A 17,079-nucleotide genomic window follows, 5' to 3' on the forward strand; every position below is an offset into this window, starting at 1 on the left:
CAGCAGGTGCAAGTGGAGGAGTGGGGAATCAAACCCCGTTCTCCCAGATTAGAGTCCACGCACTCAACCGCTACACCAAACTGGCTCTCCAGTTTTACATCCAGAGTGGTTTTACATTATGCAGTCTCACGTTCTGTATTACAGATGAGGGGGATCCACCATTGCTGGGCAGGTCAGCCCAGATGGCCCCAACTTCATTTTCCTTATTTTTATTTACTTAATTTATAACCCGCATTTCTCCCTCGTGGGGACCCAAAGCTGCTTGTGTTATTCTCCTCTCGCCTCTTGTTATCCCCACAACAACCCTGTGAGGTAGGTTAGGCTGAATGTTTGTGAAGGGCCCAAGGCCACCCAGCAAGCTGCCATGGCACAGGTGGGTTGGCTCCTAGGGTTGCCAACCTCCAGTTGGGGCCTGAAGATTTCCTGGAATAAACACCTGATCTCCACACAACCAAGATCAGCTCTCCTTTTGAGGGGGGGGGGCTCTCTGGCATTACACCTATCTGAGGCCCCTCCCCTGGCTCTGCTCCCAAATCTCCACGAATTTCGCACCCCAGAGTTGGCAACTGTAAGGGCTCCAGACAAACTCAGGACTGTCAATAACACAGGAGTGAGGGTTGCCACCTCTGGGCTGGGAAATACCTGGAGATTTGGGGGGGGGATCCTGGGAAGGGCAGGTTTGGGGAAGGGGAGAGACCTCATCATGGTCTAACGCCATGGAGCCCACCCTCCAAAGCAGCCATTTTCTCCAGGGGAACTGATCCTGGTCATCTGGGAATCAATTGTAACAGTAGGAGATCTCCAAAAGCTACCCGGAGTCTGGCAGCCCTAACTGGGGTGTGTGTGTGTGTCCCTTTTCCTGTTTTTCCCGAAGGGGCCTCCATTTTGACTGCTCCCTCTCTGCGTTTTCCTTTTCTCATTTCCACAACCATTCTGATTCTTTTCTCCTTTCCTTCTTGCTCTGTTGTTTTCCTTTGGGTCTCTCGATCAGCGTCTTTTCCTGGCTCATTCTAATATTCCCTTCTGTCTCATCTATTTTTTTTGGGTTACACAAATTCAGGGGAGTATGATGACTGCTTGAGCAGTACGGGGCTGGGGGAGAGCTTAGAAAAGGGTTGCCAAGTCGATCTTCTGCCGGAGTGGGGGGCTCCCAGCCAACGTCGGAAGTGACGTAACGATGGCAGGCACGCTGGGGGCGGGGCCATGGCCATACGAGGGAAAACCATAGAGTTTTCCCTCGGATTGCCATGGCCCCGCCCCCAGCGTGCCCGGCGTGGTCGCATCACGCATGTCGGGGTGGAGTTCCCCCGGGGGCCCGATCCACCGGCGGCGGGGAACGGGCTTCTGGGGCAGGGGGTTCTAGCTTAGAATTAAACCCTAAAATCCAGTTCTCCTAGTGGCCATTCAGATGCTTTGGGGGAGGGCACAGAGGCCAAAGCCGTCCACAGCATTCAGAGGTCCACTGCCTTCAAACATGGAGGTTCTGTTTAGCCGTAATAATAATAATACTTAGCATTTATATAGTGTTTTCAGTGTTCACACCACATTCACAAACATCTGTACTGAATCTCTTGCCCATCAGCTTCATTGGGTTCTGTGTGCAATACGGGAGAGAGACAAAAAGCCACAATTCAATATATACTATGCAGAACTTCATAAACGTCTATCATCTCCTCCTTTACTTACCTTTCCCCCCCCCCAATAGCAAAAAGCCTTCAAACTTTTTCACCTTTCCCAAAGAGATGATTTTGCAACCCATTGATTCTTTCGGGCCACCCTTTTCTCGCATTCTGGAGACGAGGTTCCAGTTAAATGGAAGGTGGTTGGAACGATCCGGCCAGAAGAGACAAGAAATTAATCCAAAGATGGTTTCTATTATGTCCCCTGACCGCCACCAGGGGCCAGTGAATACCTCCGAGCTTGACTCTGCAGGAACAATGGGAACTAGGCTCCTAGTCCCTCCACTGGGGAACCAATGGGACCGTGGCGGGAGATTTAAACCCACCAACGGGACCTAGGGGAGTGTCCCCAGGTGTGTATATAGTTGGCCAGCCGGCCAGTAGTTTTTGTCTTTGTTGTGTACCAGTAAACCATGCTGATCACTACATCCGTATTAGTGGTTTCTACATGCCAACCTAGCAGTTTGAAAGCAAGAAATTGCAAGTAGATAAATAGGTACCACTTCGGTGGGGAGGTAACAGCGTTCCGTGCGCCTTGGTGTTTAGTCATGCCGGCCACGTGACTACGGAAATGTCTTCGGACAGCGCTGGCTCTAAGGCTTTGAAACGGAGATGAGCACCGCAACTCTAGAGTCGGATTCGACTGGCTTTCGAGAAAGGGAATCTTTACCTTTACCTTTTTACATGTGTCTAACCCACTACACTTCAGTTTCACTTATCTTCCAATAACCCTAGTTCAAGAATGATAATGGGGGTGGGGAGGGAGGGGGAGAGAGAGAGAGAGAGAGAGTGTGTAACATAAGTAATAATTTACTAGTCATCTGCTCAATTCAGTCTACAGGGCCGTAAAAGGACAATCGGGTTCTCTTTTACAGCATTCAGAGGTGTGGAGGAAGTTAAGCCATTTGAAAAGGGGGGGCAGGGGGGAGAGGGAGAGAGAGAGAATCATTACTGCAGTTTATAGCTGGAGGAATTAAAAAGGGGAGGAGACTCCACCTTCCTGCCATGGGCCAGCCAGGAGAGGTGACCAGGATTGTCCTTCTCCTGTATAAAAACTCCGGGGCAGGTCAGATCGTGCACACAGCACCGTAAATCAATGCCACCTCCTCCCAGTGCATCTGGAAGAGCCAGAGAGGATGGGACTGTTTCAGTGCCTGGTCCTCTTCTCCCTCTACAGCGCTGCAGCTGCTTCCGAGGGTAAGTTCCTCCGGGGGATGCTCAGCCTCATAAGCGCCTTTCTTTTAGGACCGGCTCCTTGGAAAACCCTGCGGCTTGCCTCAAAGTGCCATCAACCAATGCTGCTGCAGGGCTGCACATTAAAGTGGTGTGTGTGGGGGGGGGACACCTTCCCCAATAGTTTAATTTTGTATTCTGTATTTTCTCCTGGTTTAGTGGATTGCTTTTCCTTTGCTTTGCTTGCCTATTGAATTCTATTCCTGTGGCTTATTCAGATTTCAAACAAGGTTGGGTTTCGTTTTTGTTTTTAGCTATAGGGATAATTAGAAACGCTTTTTGGCCGAACTGCTATCGAAGCAAGTCACACTGATTGGATGGCGTATACATTTTGTGGCCGTTTTGTTTCCCCCGATATTTGTGTTGTGCTTTGGTGGCGTGACCTGGTATCAGGTTCTCTCTGAAGAAAGTGGAAAGGGTGCGATTGCATCTCCTGCTCGCCTTCTCTGGTCCCATCACCCCAAATGGAAACCGTCATGTTTTTATCCTGTCCTTCCTCCAGGAGGCATCTGCAGTTCTCTCCTCTTATCTTTTATGTTTACGACAACCCTGTGAGGTAGTTTAGAGTGAGCAAGAGCAACTGGTCTCAGGGACCTTCATGGTGTCTTGAACCCAAGTCTCCCCAGTAGTAGGGGAGTCATACCACTACACCCCTCCGGCTCACACATTTGCTTGGGATACCGTTAGTTGAGATCAACGCTCCCTCTAAGCTGTGGAGTCTTGTGAGCAAAAATTCTACTTTGTGAGTACCTGGCATTAAAGTTGTGAGCGAGCAATTTGGCTTCTGCATAAAGTAGTTTGCTCTGGAGCCCTCCTTCCTGAGCTAAGACAAAATTGTGTGAGCCAGAGGCTAAAAAAAAGTGAGCTAACTCACACTAACTCGGCTTAGAGGGAACACTGGTTGAGACCTTGTCAGTTCTTGACTGGGAAGAGTGAATTGGGGGAAGGGCACTCGCAGGCCGTTGGGGTCACTCTGTCCCCCAGAAGTGATTTGAGGATCAAATGTCTGTCTTGTCAAAGTGACCTTCTTGTGGCAGCTCAGATGGCATCCGAAACTCACCGCCAGCAGATTTACTAAGCTGTCAGAATTCCAACAAGGTATGAGGAAGGTGTACTTGGCAGGGGCGAATCTAGAAAAAATCGTTTGGCTAAGAAAAGGAGTAGTATTATTATTAGGGGATAAAGGATTCTGTTATAGGCAATTTAGTATAAAATAGCAACAGCCTCCATTATTTCGCAATTAGAATTAAACAGAAGAAAGTGAACAATTGAGTCATCAGAGTGCCAGTTCTTACCCTCTAGGAATGGAGCAATAAAACGAGATCGGATATCCCTATAGAGGGGCAATGAAGCATGGTGTGTGTAGTGGATTCTATATCTTTTAGAGAGCAAGGACAAAGTCTGTCTGCATAGGGTATCTGGCGGTACCTCCCTAAAAGCACCTCTGATGGCAGAACATGAAAGTGTGCAAGCATGTATGCTCTGCGATGATGTGGGGCGGTTAAACTTGACAGATACTTCGCAGTAGAGCCCATGTCAAAAGTCCCCAACCTGCAATCAGAAGACGAGGCTTGAATAGCCAAGTGTAAGTGACTGATGCATCTTAGTATTTCCCCATATTTCCATGATGTTTTGTGCTTTCATGCCAATAAACGGGTTTTTTGTGTGTGAGTATAAAATAGCAATGAGCAATTATTTGATTTGTGCTGTGGGACTTTCATATCCTGAGGCTGAAACTGGAGGGTGGAGGTTTCAAGGGGTCATTCAAAATATCCTCAGGGAGCACCGTACTACTTCTCGGAGCCAACCCCAGAATTTGGAAATAGCTGGAACAAGGCACAGAAGAGTGGTCACGTCAATGCGAGGTCCCCACTGGCTCGTTGGCTCAGAACCCAAGCCGAAAACCTGTTCACTGCGTCTTAATTTGAAAGCTGGGATTGCAGTTGGGAAGTGGACAGTTTTCCTGTCGATGACAAATCTGGTTCCCCCGGAGCAGCCGGCCACCCTTGCATTAGATAAATGAGTCTCTACGGAGTGTGTGTTTACTTGTGTGTGTGTTTTTAAATCTTTATCTGATATGTCACTCTTGTTTAAGGAAAAGGCAGACAGATTGGGAAGTTTTTGTTGGATTAAGAAGAATGGCCCCTTGAGTAAATATCCTATGCTGTTATCAGCAGAGGCACGCAGAAGTACAGAAATGTATTTTTAAAATATAAGATAAACAGCACAGTATTTAGGAAGAAGGGGGACTGCCGGTGAGCTCAAGCGGACAAAGAGCTGGACTGGAATCGGGGCAGGCGGGGGAACCTCGTTCAAACCACACCTTTATTGTGATACAACCGAAACGTGATAAATTATAGATCCAGGTGGTCAGCCATGTTGGTCTGAAGCAGTAGAACAAATTGAGAGTCCAGTGGGGGCACCTTTAAGACCAACAAAGGCTTATTCAGGTCATGAGCTTTCATGTGCAAGGCACACTGTTTCAAATACAATGGGATGGCAGGTAAGATCTAGAAGTCTGAACCTTACCGCCCGCTCCATTGCAGGCCTGTGGCTACAAGGGGTCATCTCGGGGCCGGCCCCCCTGACCTACCACCCAGGCCTTCCAACTTCCCATCCAGCTGGTTTATTTTATTTTATTTTTCGCGCATACCATGGCCATGTCGGGCCAAGACATTGCCGTGTCCTGCCTACCGGCAGTGTACCTCTGGCTGGCTGCAGGAAGGGCATGCCACAGGGCACATCAGATCCCTACTCCAGCCCCCCCCCCATTGCTTTTTAAGAACTTTTACTCTCGTTGCTCCTGACACAGTGCCCCCCCGACTTATTTAAATGCTCCCCAAAGTCAAAAATCCTGGCTACGGCCCTGTTCCATTGTATTTGACAAAGTGGGCCTTGCACACAAAAGCTCATACCTTGAATAAACTTTTGTTGGTCTTAAAGGTGCCCCGTTGGACTCTGAATTTGTGGTAAATTATGCACAGGGTGGAGAAATTTTCTTTCTGCGCATATTAACATTTCCAGAGGATGTGAGTTATTTTTAAATAAACTCAACCAACTCTCTTAAACTCACCTTAAACTTGCCGAAAGACACCATTATGAGCCTACCTACCAATGAGGTGTATAAATTAACAATGGACTGTACCACAGAATTGGACTGTGATACATATTTACGTGCTTGACAAGTTCTCCCACTGCACTTGGACTGTCCTTCCATCGGAAAATACCACCATATTTTTATAAGTTGAAGGTTCCAAAACTGCAGCAAGCCTTTGTGTTAGATCCAGGTATAGCTTAGAACATCTTCATCATGTTACATGTTAATTTGCTGTTCCAACCATCTATAAGTTTGAGCCTCACCTCCCATTCCACTGTATCTGAGGAAGTGTGCTTTGCACACGAAAGCTCATGCCTTGAATAAACCTTTGTTGGTCTTAAAGGTGCCCCCACTGGACTCTCAATTTGTTCTATGCCTTTATGTTGGCACACATGGACTTCTAACCTTCTGCGGTGTTAAGTGAGAGATATTCAGAGAGGCCTTATTCAGATAGAATCAGCCACTGTTCCACAAGTAGGATCAAGACCGTAGCTCACGTTGTCTTTGGTTGCTCTCTGAGAACGGAAGCTAGGAATAAATTCGCCCCCCCCCCCTTTTCATCTATTTCTGATGCTCGTGTGGCTGTTGAATCTGATTATCTGGCTTCTTTTGGATTTCAATTCTGATGTCAGTTTTCGAATGGCGAAGTTTTTTGCAACTTTGTTCTGGATAATATAAGTTTGGTTGCTCTGTTTCAGTCCACGTGGCTTTTTAACATAAGAAAGGAAGGAAACTCTTAAAATACACTGGGATGTTTTTGCAATTTGATCTTTTCCTAAATCTCTACCACAGGCAAAAATAATTTAACGACATGATCAGACGAGGCCATAGAGCTGCCAGAAACCCTAAAACCCTTTCCAGTGTCCTATTCCACCTGTATTACTCATTCCATATCAATGTAGTCACAAGGCAACAGTGAGTCTAGCGTGCTTAGGAGAACTGCCAGTTGGATCCTAATCCAAGGGCAGGGCCCTTCCAGCCTCATTGTCCGTGCTGAGATAAACTAGGTTGCCAACCTCCAGGTGAGAGCTGGAGATCTCCAGGAATCACAACTGATCTCCAGAGATCAGTTCCCCTGGAGGGAATGGCGGCTTCAGCAGGTGGACTCCAATGCATCACCATCCCAGTCTGGTGTCGTGGTCAGGAGCGCGGACTCTGATCTGGGAGAACCGGCTCTGATTCCCCACTCCTCCACTCGCAGCTGCTGGTGTGACCTTGGGTCAGTCACAAGTTCTCTCAGAGCTGTTCTCTCAGGGGCAGTCCTCGAAAGAGCTCTCTCAGCCCCACCTACCTCACAGGGTGTCTGTTGTGGGGAGGGGAAGGGAAAGGAGTTTGTGAGCCCCTCTGAGACTCCGAGTGAAGGGCAGGGCATAAATCCAACCTCCTCCTCCGCTTCTTCCCGTTCCCAGGCTCCACCCCCAAATCGCCAGGAAATTCCCAAGCTGGAGTTGACAGCCCTAGAGATGAAGCAGCAGCTGGAACACTCTGCATATGCTCAGAAGGGCTCCTTTATTACTACTTCACTGTTTCCCATTCACATTGAACACAAGTGGGGGGAGGGCTGACCCCATCTCAGATCCCTTCATGCACCCCATGAAAGTGAGGGTTTATTAGTGCAGCATTCTTCCAGCAAACAACAGAATGGAATAAGCTGGTGCTAAGGTCTGAGTCAGGAGGACACCATCAGCAGAAAGTTCACAGGGTTTTTCCTCCTTGCAGAGTCTGAATTTTGCTTCCGGCAGTTCTAGTTAATGAGTGAGCCGACTTTTCTCTTGTCCTGGGCCAAGCAGGAGTGTTGAGCTGGTAGGTCAGGGAACTCCTCTTTTTTGCACGCGCTTGCCTCGCCTCTCAGCTCTCAGGGTTTGTATCAAGTTTAGGCTCGGTACCTGACTTCGGTCAGGCTGAGACATTCCACTTTCAGCAAGAGTCAAGCACTGGAAACTTTACAGCGTTAAAGAATGCAATACAGCAGCAGCAGAGGAACCCCTCCCGGCCATCACGTTGGCCCTCAAGTATTAGGGGCTGTTGTTCCTCAAATAAATGGCGTTCACTTGGAATTTGATCCCTCAACTGTACTATTATAAAGCCTGGGTAATAGTTATCCCTCTGCTTCTGTGCTTATTAGTAATCTTTTCTTAGCTCTCTCATGGTGCTTGCTTGACAGAATGAGGCCAACAAAATCAAAGATTGGCTGGTCAAGGTTTTGGAGATTGACCAAAGTGGACAAAGTCAGACAGAAGAAATGGATCCAGAATTAAACTTCCGAGCATTCTTGGAAGTCTCAGTTCTCTCGCCAGGAAGATTTGCTCCCTAGTCCCAAAGGTGTGATAGCTGGAAAGTCTGAAACCTGTGTCCCCCCCCCCGATACAATCAAGCTCCACATGGACCTATGTTCTTTCACTGGTGAAAAGTACGCAGACGGACGAGTGATTCAGCTTAGCATACTTTATTAGTGCAGAACAAGACAACTTTAGCCGGCTCGCACCAAGAACACACCCACACTTCCCAATAGGTCCTAACTAGTGGCCGAGAGTCCCACAGGCTCTCGGCCTGGAGCCTAGCCCTCTAGTTGGTGCGGGCTAGGATCCACATCGTCCTTTGTTTATCGGAGCGAAGCTCAAGGCTTGCTCTTGACGGTGTGGTGCCCAAGCTGACCATGCGGTCGGAACATGATACATTACAACTGGAATGCATGCTTAGAAGCTACACATGTCCCGCTCTCTCTGGGTGATGGAGAACTTTGCATTTCTAGTACTCTAATCATGTAAGCATGGGGCCGCGGTGGCTTAGAGGTTAAGATGCTGAGCTGCAGACCGGAAAGTCTGTAGTTTAGCAGTTGGAGACCTGAGTGCCACGTGACAGAGTAAGCTCCCGTCTCTGGCCCCAGATCCTGCCAACCTAGCAGTTCGAAAGCAAGAAATTGCAAATAGATAAATAGGTACCGCTTCAGTGGGAAGGTAACAGCATTCCGCGCGCCTCGGCATTTAGTTATGCCGTCCATCTTCAGACAGTGCTGACTCTTCGGCTTGGAAACTAAGATGAGCACCGCCCCCTGGAGTCACATTCGACTAGCTTTCGAGCAAGGGAAACGTTTACCTTTACCTTTAATCATGCAGGCAACAGAGTTGTGCTGTACTAAATGATTCACAAAGTTACTTGGAGAAATTATTAGGGCTGTGGTCTAGACCAGTGTTCCCCCTAAGCTGAGTTAGTGTGAGCTAGCTCACAGTTTTTTAGCCTCTGGCTCACACATTTTTGTCTCGGCTCAGGAAGGAGGGCTCCAGAGCAAACTAATATATGCAGCAGCCAGATTGCTCGCTCACAGCTTTAATGCCAGTAGCTCACAAAGTAGAATCTTTGCTCACAAGACTCCACAGTTTAGAGGGAACATTGGTCTAGACTACTGTGTAAAGCTTGCTAGGACTAGGATCCTATGGAATTTTGCATCACTTAATGCGTCATATTAATACTTACGGTTTGCTTCAGTCCTTATTTTCAGGCGGCCAATCAGATAGCAAACAAACAAGGTGTGAAGGGAGCAGAACAGTTTGTTTCCAGTAGCTGACATTAACAGTATTCTGCCTCTGCTCATGATGGACCTATCCTCCGTGAACTGGCCTAGTCCCTTTTTAAAGCCATGGAAGCCAATGGTCATCTTCCTACCCTGTGGCCCTGAGTTCCAGAGTCATCTCTTTTTCTTCCCGAATAAACGGAATGCAAGCACTCCTTATTTGTTGTGACCATATATCAGCCGAGGCTGACGCAAAGACGGAGTCATCAGCACGTCTACGTACAATAAAATTGTATGTGTAATAACGATTTCCTAGCCATGCAATAGGCTGATTTCAGTAGTGCGGACATAATTACTCAAAAGAGCATGCCAAAGGACAAAATTTGGCTACCTTAAAGGTGGTTTTGTTAGAACAATCTGAGAGGAGGGAAGTTGAAAAATCATCAGCACTGCCTGGAAAATTTGATGAGATTGGAATTCTGTAGATACTGAATGTTCCTGTGCAAAAGACATCACAATAACACATGGTTGACTGTTTCAGCCATGACAGTTGCCTGGGGCAAACATGCTCAGAGTGAGGAGCTGATGGTACAGCATTAGAGCAGGCCAAGGTGAAGGCTCTTTGGGAGAGTCATCTTTTTAAAAAATCCAACTCCCTGCATCATAGAGAAGGTCGGGGCTATTTTTGGGCAGGAACGCACAGGAACGGAGTGTGGGTCCACAGGTTGGAACAGTTACCACCCGTCTAATGGATCCCCTATAAAAGAAAAGGACCATTCACCTGGCCCTTCCTAGCTAGCATCCCCCACAACAACCCCTGTCTGCTTTTTAGTCCTCTTAAGTCTCACTTGCTATCCCCAACCCCTTGCCTCTACTTTGATCTTTTGATCTGCAGTCAAGAGACCCACACGTTCTGGCTGGTTCTGGTCGTGTGTGAACTCCCTTTAGTTTACATTTCTCCCCATCCATTCTTCATTGAAACAACCAAAGCTGCGAGACAGATAAGTATTGCCCATCAACACCCCCACCTGCTAATGCAACTGTGCTTATTATAATACTGTAATTCTAAGGAACTTGATTGAATGTGTGAGTGCATCAGTATTGTTTGTATGAGATTTATTCTTTAAGTAAAAGACATTTATTTTAACAACAACAGCCTCGTTATCCTTCCCTGGTAACCTTTGTGGGAACAGGACCTTGGTATAAACTGGCAAGAACCCAATTATAAATTGCCAATTGCTGTAAATAAAGCAATTCGGCTAACAAAGCCCTAAATGGAGGAGTCCATGGTGGACCAGCAGAGAATATCCATTTAGCAGTATGCTTGCAAAACGTCACAGCCTCCCCCAGGTATCACCTCCAGATCTCCAGGAATTTCTCAAACTGGAGTTGGCAACTCTAAGTGAAGCCTGTTCATGTGGGTAGCAGCATCCCCAAGTATCCCCCAACTCTAAGCCAGTTTCGAAGATCAAGACCAGTCCTTTTCTTGGGTCCTGAAAGAGATTGTAAACAGAGTCTGATATAATGCTGGCGTAGCAGAACTTCTGTGGTGGGCTCCAGTTAGAACCTTTGGGGTCTTGCCTTCCTTCTGTTTCTTGCACAACCTGAGATGATGCCGTATCTTCTAGGCCACAGCTTTTCGTTATGTAGCCCCAATGGAAAATTTCCAAGCTGATTATGCAATAGTACACGAATTAAAGTCTCTGGTGGGTCTGCGCTAAAGCCAAATGGGAGTGGGAACATGGTCTGGCAGTGATGAATGACATGTTGAGATATGAGAGCCATTTGGATCCTATGTTGTTTCTGATAACATGTTTTTCTGTGATGTCCTTTTCCTTTCAAAACTGGCAAGCTTTTATCTATCTTACCCTGCCCTTCCTCACAAGAGTTCGGAGCAACATACACAGCCCTCGCTTTCTTGGCCTCAGCCTCTATGCCCTGTTTGTTTGCCCTCCACGGCAACTGGTAGGCACAGGGATGCCAGCCTCCAGATGGGTCTAGCAACAAATAAATATACACTGCAAAAACCTTATAACAAACTAATGTGTTCTACTTATAATCATTATTTAGTAAAGTGCATAGTGTATCATTATTTCATCCTAGTCAGGTATAAATATTCATTACGTTCAATAAGCAATAACATTCAGTACATACAGATTGAGAACTACCAGACCATTTTGCACCAGTGTTTTAAAAGTCAAGCCTCAATGGGAGTTTCTAGAATTATGAACCCGCTTCTCCTTGCATGAAGTCTTCCAAAAAGGGGGACAGCGTTCTTAATAGTTGTATGGATGCTTTTTGCCGGTCCTACAAAAGACACATTATGCAGCTAACATTCATGAACGGAGTACTCCTGTCATTCTCAAAGCTGCATAATGTGTCTTTTGTAGGACCGGCTTCAGCCTCCAGGTGGGGCCTGGGGATCCCCTGGAATCACTGCTCATTTCCAGACTGCAGAGGTCAGTTCCCCTGGAGAAAATGGCTGCTTGGGGGGGGGGGACTCTGTGGCACTGTTACCCCACTGAGGTCCCTGTCCTCCCCAGGCACCACCCCAAATCTCTAGGAGTTTCCCAACCTGGATCTGGCAACCCTACCCCACCCCCTGCTGGTGGCCAAGGGGAACCTGGGAACCCTACGTATGAAACAGGATGCTGACTGCAGGGAACAGTGGTCAGATCTATCGGGTTCTTCCCCTGTGAGGTAGGTTAGGCTAAGACAGTGTGACTCAGGGCTGTCCGGTCCTACCTGGCAGCCGGCAGTGGGCTCCTGGGTCCTTTCTGGGATCTTTTGTCACACGTGCAAAGCGCTCACGGCACAATGAAGTCACCTGGAAATGATGTCATTGCATCGCAACCATCAGGGGGTGACACTCTAGCTTTTGGCCAAAACTCTATGGGTTTTTTTCCCCTTCAAAACCATAGGGTTCGCCCAAAACCTAGAGCATCACACCGTCAGCAGTGGTGCATCACTTCCAAATGATGTCATAATGTCGGGGATGTTGCACAGCGAAATCCCTGTTTGGGGACAGGGTTTCCCTCGCCAGCCAACTGGCCGGCAGAGGATCAAAGCCCTCAAAAGTAGGGCAACCCCTGCTGGGCCCTGGGGTCTGGGAACCCTAGTGTGACCGGCCACCCAGCAAGGTCCATGGATGAGTGGGGAACTAGGACCCAGGTCTCCTCAAACATAGTCCAACGTCCCAAACACTGTGCATGAACACTGTGCATTTCACTGTGCCTGTAACCATTTTACCACACTGGTTCTGCTTCAGGAGTCATAAAAGAAAATGCACAATTAACTGGATTAATATAAACGGTTGTAGGGTCGTTTTGTTTGTTTGTGGGGAGGGGTTGCCATGTAATAATTTCTGCTATCACTGTTTTGATGCCCTTCTTGCGATTAATTTTAAAGACGAAAAAGAAAAAAAATGTTTGCCATCCAGACTTGATGAAATTCCAGGCATTTTGCAAAACTTTCTCCCAAGGCAACCCTATACAGAGGAGTTATCTAATCTGGAGGTGACCAGGCATGTATGGCTGAATCAGCCCCTTTCTTGGAATGCCAACAGCTGGGCAAATCCACCCCAAGCTCTGCACAGTCTTTCAGAACCATCCACCACCACCCCCTGCAGATAAGCGGCTTCCAAACATTACAGAAACAGTTGCCAAGAGCTGGCAAGCAATCTCATTGCCACGACCTCTACCCGAGGCAGGAGATGCCACCCCGCCCCTGCATGCCAAAGAATCCCCGCAGCGAATGCCTTTGTCACATTTTTAGACAATGTATCTTGGAAAATATGTCAGAGCAGAACACACATCTCCGAAGAGGAGCTCACCTTTCGCCCTGATTTTTTTTGCAATTGTTTGGTTAAGCGCTGGCTTCCTCCTTAGCCAAGAGAGAAAAACACATCACATTTCAACCTCAGGCTAACTGGGCCAAAGGTATTTTATTGACCGGAGGCAGCCAAAGAGAAGGATGTCAAAATGGAGAAGAAGGACCCACCCACCCCAAATTCCCTTTCCAAAGCAGCCAGAGCGCTACTATAAACACTTACAAGCAATGCTCTCTCTAAGCTGTGGGGTCTTGAGAGCAAAAATTCTGCTTTGTGAGCTACTGGCGTTAAAGTTGTGAGCGAGCGATTTGGCAGCTGCATAAATTAGTTTGCTCTGGAGCCCTCCTTCCTGAGCTCAGACAAAAATGTACGAACAGGAGTGTAATGTATCCATCTCAGACCACGTGCGCGGCCATTTCACCATGCGGTCAGGCAAAGCGACAGAGCTTCGCTCTCAAGAACAATGGGACAAGCGGATCCTAGCCGGCACCTATCGGCAGGCTAGGCTCCTGGCCGAGAACCTATGGAACTCTCGGCCACTGTAAACAGCCAATCACTTGTGTGTGGGTGTGTTTGGGGGTGCGGGGTTATGCACATATAAACCAGCCTGCGAGCTGGTGACTCTCGTCTTGTTCTGAGCTGAAATAAAGTATGAGAGCTGAAATCACTAGTAAGTCTCAGTACTTTTCAAGGAGGCTAAAAAACTGTGAGCTGGCTCACACTAACTCAGCTTAGAGGGAACACTGCTTACAAGAGAATAGCAGGCTGGTTTGCAATCCTGTGAATAGTAAACCCAGAGGAGAGAACATCCCAAAGGCCAATGTATTTAAATAAACAAGTCAACTTTGGCTGTGTAGTGGTTTGGTGTAGTGGTTAAGTGTGCGGATTCTAATCTGGGAGAACCAGGTTTGATTCCCCACTCCTCCACTTGCACCTGGCTGGATGACCTTGGGCAAGCTGTAGTTCTGATAAGAGCTGTCCTTGAAAAAGAGCAGTTTCTGTCAAGAGCTCTCTCAGCCCCACCTGCCTCACAGGGTGTCTGTTGTGGGGAGGGGAAGGGAAAGGAGTTTGTAAGCCGCTCTGAGACTCCTTTGGGGAGTGAAGGGCCATGGGGTATAAATCCAATCTCTTCTTCTTCTTCTCTTCTGTGCAGGTATGCCCCAGGGGCCCACCTTTGTAATACACTGTTCATAGGTATTTGGGGTTGCCAACCCCCCAGGTGGTGGCTGGAGATCTCCCACTATTACAGCTGATCTCCAAGGTGACAGAGATCAGTTCTCCTGGAGAAAATGGCCACTTTAGAAGGTGGACTCTATAACACTGTATCCCATTGAAGTCCCTCCCTTCCCCCAAACCCCTCCCTCCTCAGGCTCTACCCCACCCCACCCAAATCTCCAGGTATTTCCCAACCCAGATCTGGCACCCCTCGTCCTATTGACCAGATGTGTGTTAGAAGTTCTGCACTGGCCAGGGGTCATTTCGTAGAAAAAGAGGTGCAGGAACTCATTAGCATAATTTATTTGCATATGCCACACCCCCTGACATCACCGGAAGTGTGTCAGAAGGCAACACCCACCGCTCAGGCTCCACTGGACTGTTTTGGATGGCTAGCTATTGGGGGGGGGGGAACGTGCAGATCTCTCCTTGCAGAGGAGGGAGAGCTTGTACCTGAATAAAACTCGGGTCTTAAAGGTGCCACTGGATTGTTTTGGGCCGGGGGCCAGGGGGAGCTCTGCAACTTACCTGGCTGCTTCTTGCTCTGACTGAGGGCTGCTGGGAGCAGGGGGTGGGGATTGTTGCATGTGCCCGCCCCCTGGGCTCTTTACTGCCAGAGCTCCGCTCCTGTGCGCTCCTGCAGGAAATGACCCCCACTTACGGCCAAACTAGACATGCTTGTGTTAGCATGCCAGAGTCTCGTTCCTTATTGGAATTAACCAGACAAATCGCTCCACCAACTAAGAACGGCCATGCACACACACACCCCTGAATCGAGAAAGGTCTATCGATCTGTCAATCCTTTCCATGACTGGTCCGGGTGATGGTTCAAACAGGTGGGTCCAACTCAGGTTCCCTGTGGCAACACAACAGTTGCCAAGAATGGCCCTTGAAAAACGAAGGACAGCCCATTCAGCCACAGCAGTTGGGGATGGGAAGTTCCTGGAGATTTGAGGGTGGAGCTTGGGGAGGGGAGGGGCCTCAGAGTATCATGCCATCAGGCCCAGTCTCTGAAGCAGCCACTTCCTCGGGGGGGGGGGGTGGATCTCTGATCTCCATTGTCTGGAGATCAACTGTAATTTGAAATTCCGGCAGATCTCCAAGCCCCACCTGGATGTTGGCAACTCTATGCGGAATACCATGGGGGGGAAGCAAAGCCTTGTGGCCCCCCCAGGTCATTTCCCCCGGCCTAAACAGTGCTGGAGGGGGGGAGAGTTATTTCCCAGTTTTGTTGTCCTGCATGCACAGATTATCCATGTGAGGAATATCCACATGCACAGAATATCCACTTGGGGATCTGCTTAAAAGCACTTGGAAAATTCTCAGAGGCCCCTGCCACACAGGGGGGAAATTGCTGCGGGCAAAGTGCGGCTTTTGAAAGCCGCACCAAAAGAGACACGCGGCGGCAGATCCCCTGAGCCACCGCGCAGTTCCTCCCCGGCACGATCAGATGCCGGGGGGAAGCCACTGAAGAAAGAGCGCAGTTCCACTGAAGAAAGAGCGCAGTTCCACTGAAGAAAGATCCGCAGTTTGGCGGGGAGCCTAGATTGATCCGGACTACAGGCGCGGCGGCGATCCCACGGCTGCGCTTGCAGCGGTGCTTCAGGTAAGTCCTCCTCTGTAGGAGGTTCTTTTTTGCAGCGGGTTTTCCGGGTTTAGGGACGGATCGGGGATGGGTGTGCGGTACTTCCCAGATGTTGCGGTGAGATCGCGCCCGTTTGCTGCGCCCCCGATCCATCCCTCTCCCGGGCCAAAGTCTCCCATGTGACCGGGGCCAGAGAATACATGCAGAGAGCGTGCTGTCGTTAACGAGGGGAACATATAATCGCTGTTTAAGGCCGGAGTATTAAGGGAAACAAAGGGGAACACTTCTTGTTTACCAGGCAGGAATGTCATAGAGCAGTTTGCAAAAAGGAAGGGATGAATTGTGTGTGTGTAAAGCGCGATCACGTTGCAGCTGAGTTATGACAACCTTGGAGGGTTTTCAAGGCAAGAGACATTCATTCAGAGGCGGTTTGCCATGGCCTGTCTCTGCGTAGAAGCCCTGGGCTTCCTTGGTGGTCTCCCATCCAAGGACTAACCCGGGCCGACCCTGCTTAGCTTCTGAGAGCTGACAAGATCGGGCTAGCCTGGGCCATCCAGGTCAGGGTGGAGTTTTTGAATAATCATGTTTAAAAGGGAGAGAAATAACAAGCTTTAAAAAAAGAAAAAGAAAAGAAAACAATTGTTATTCTTTGCACCTGTGTGTTTTTGATGAGACAGATATGCCCCGGGGACAAAGGTGTCCTTGAAGCAATCTCGAAACCCTCTGCAGGGATGCTGCTCCAGCATGACAAACACATTTCTCCTTCGGGGTCATGCGGTTTCACAAGGTGCAAGGTGCGAGTGAGACTTGGGCGTGGCAGGCAAAGATGGTGAGAGAGGAAGAGCCCTCCAGACCCCAGGCCACCATCTAAGTTGTTTAATCAATTTCTGTCCCACCCTTCCTCTCAAAAGTTCAACACATTTTCTCCTC

General features: G+C 48.6%; 1 protein-coding gene across 1 annotated transcript in view; it reads left to right on the forward strand.

Moving 5' to 3' along the window:
• The first annotated feature begins 2,713 nt into the window (after window positions 1–2,713).
• The window catches only part of LOC107108931 (carbonic anhydrase 4-like), a 53,249-nt gene continuing 38,883 nt past the window's right edge, over window positions 2,714–17,079 (forward strand). Inside the window, exon 1 of the mRNA XM_015409485.1 lies at window positions 2,714–2,876. Coding sequence (XP_015264971.1) covers window positions 2,816–2,876 — 61 coding nt within the window. The 5' untranslated portion in view covers window positions 2,714–2,815. The remainder of the gene's footprint in view (window positions 2,877–17,079) is intronic.

Source organism: Gekko japonicus, unplaced genomic scaffold (genome assembly GCF_001447785.1).
Source record: "Gekko japonicus isolate JY-2015 unplaced genomic scaffold, Gekko_japonicus_V1.1 scaffold959, whole genome shotgun sequence".
Classification (NCBI taxonomy): Eukaryota; Metazoa; Chordata; class Lepidosauria; order Squamata; family Gekkonidae; genus Gekko; species Gekko japonicus.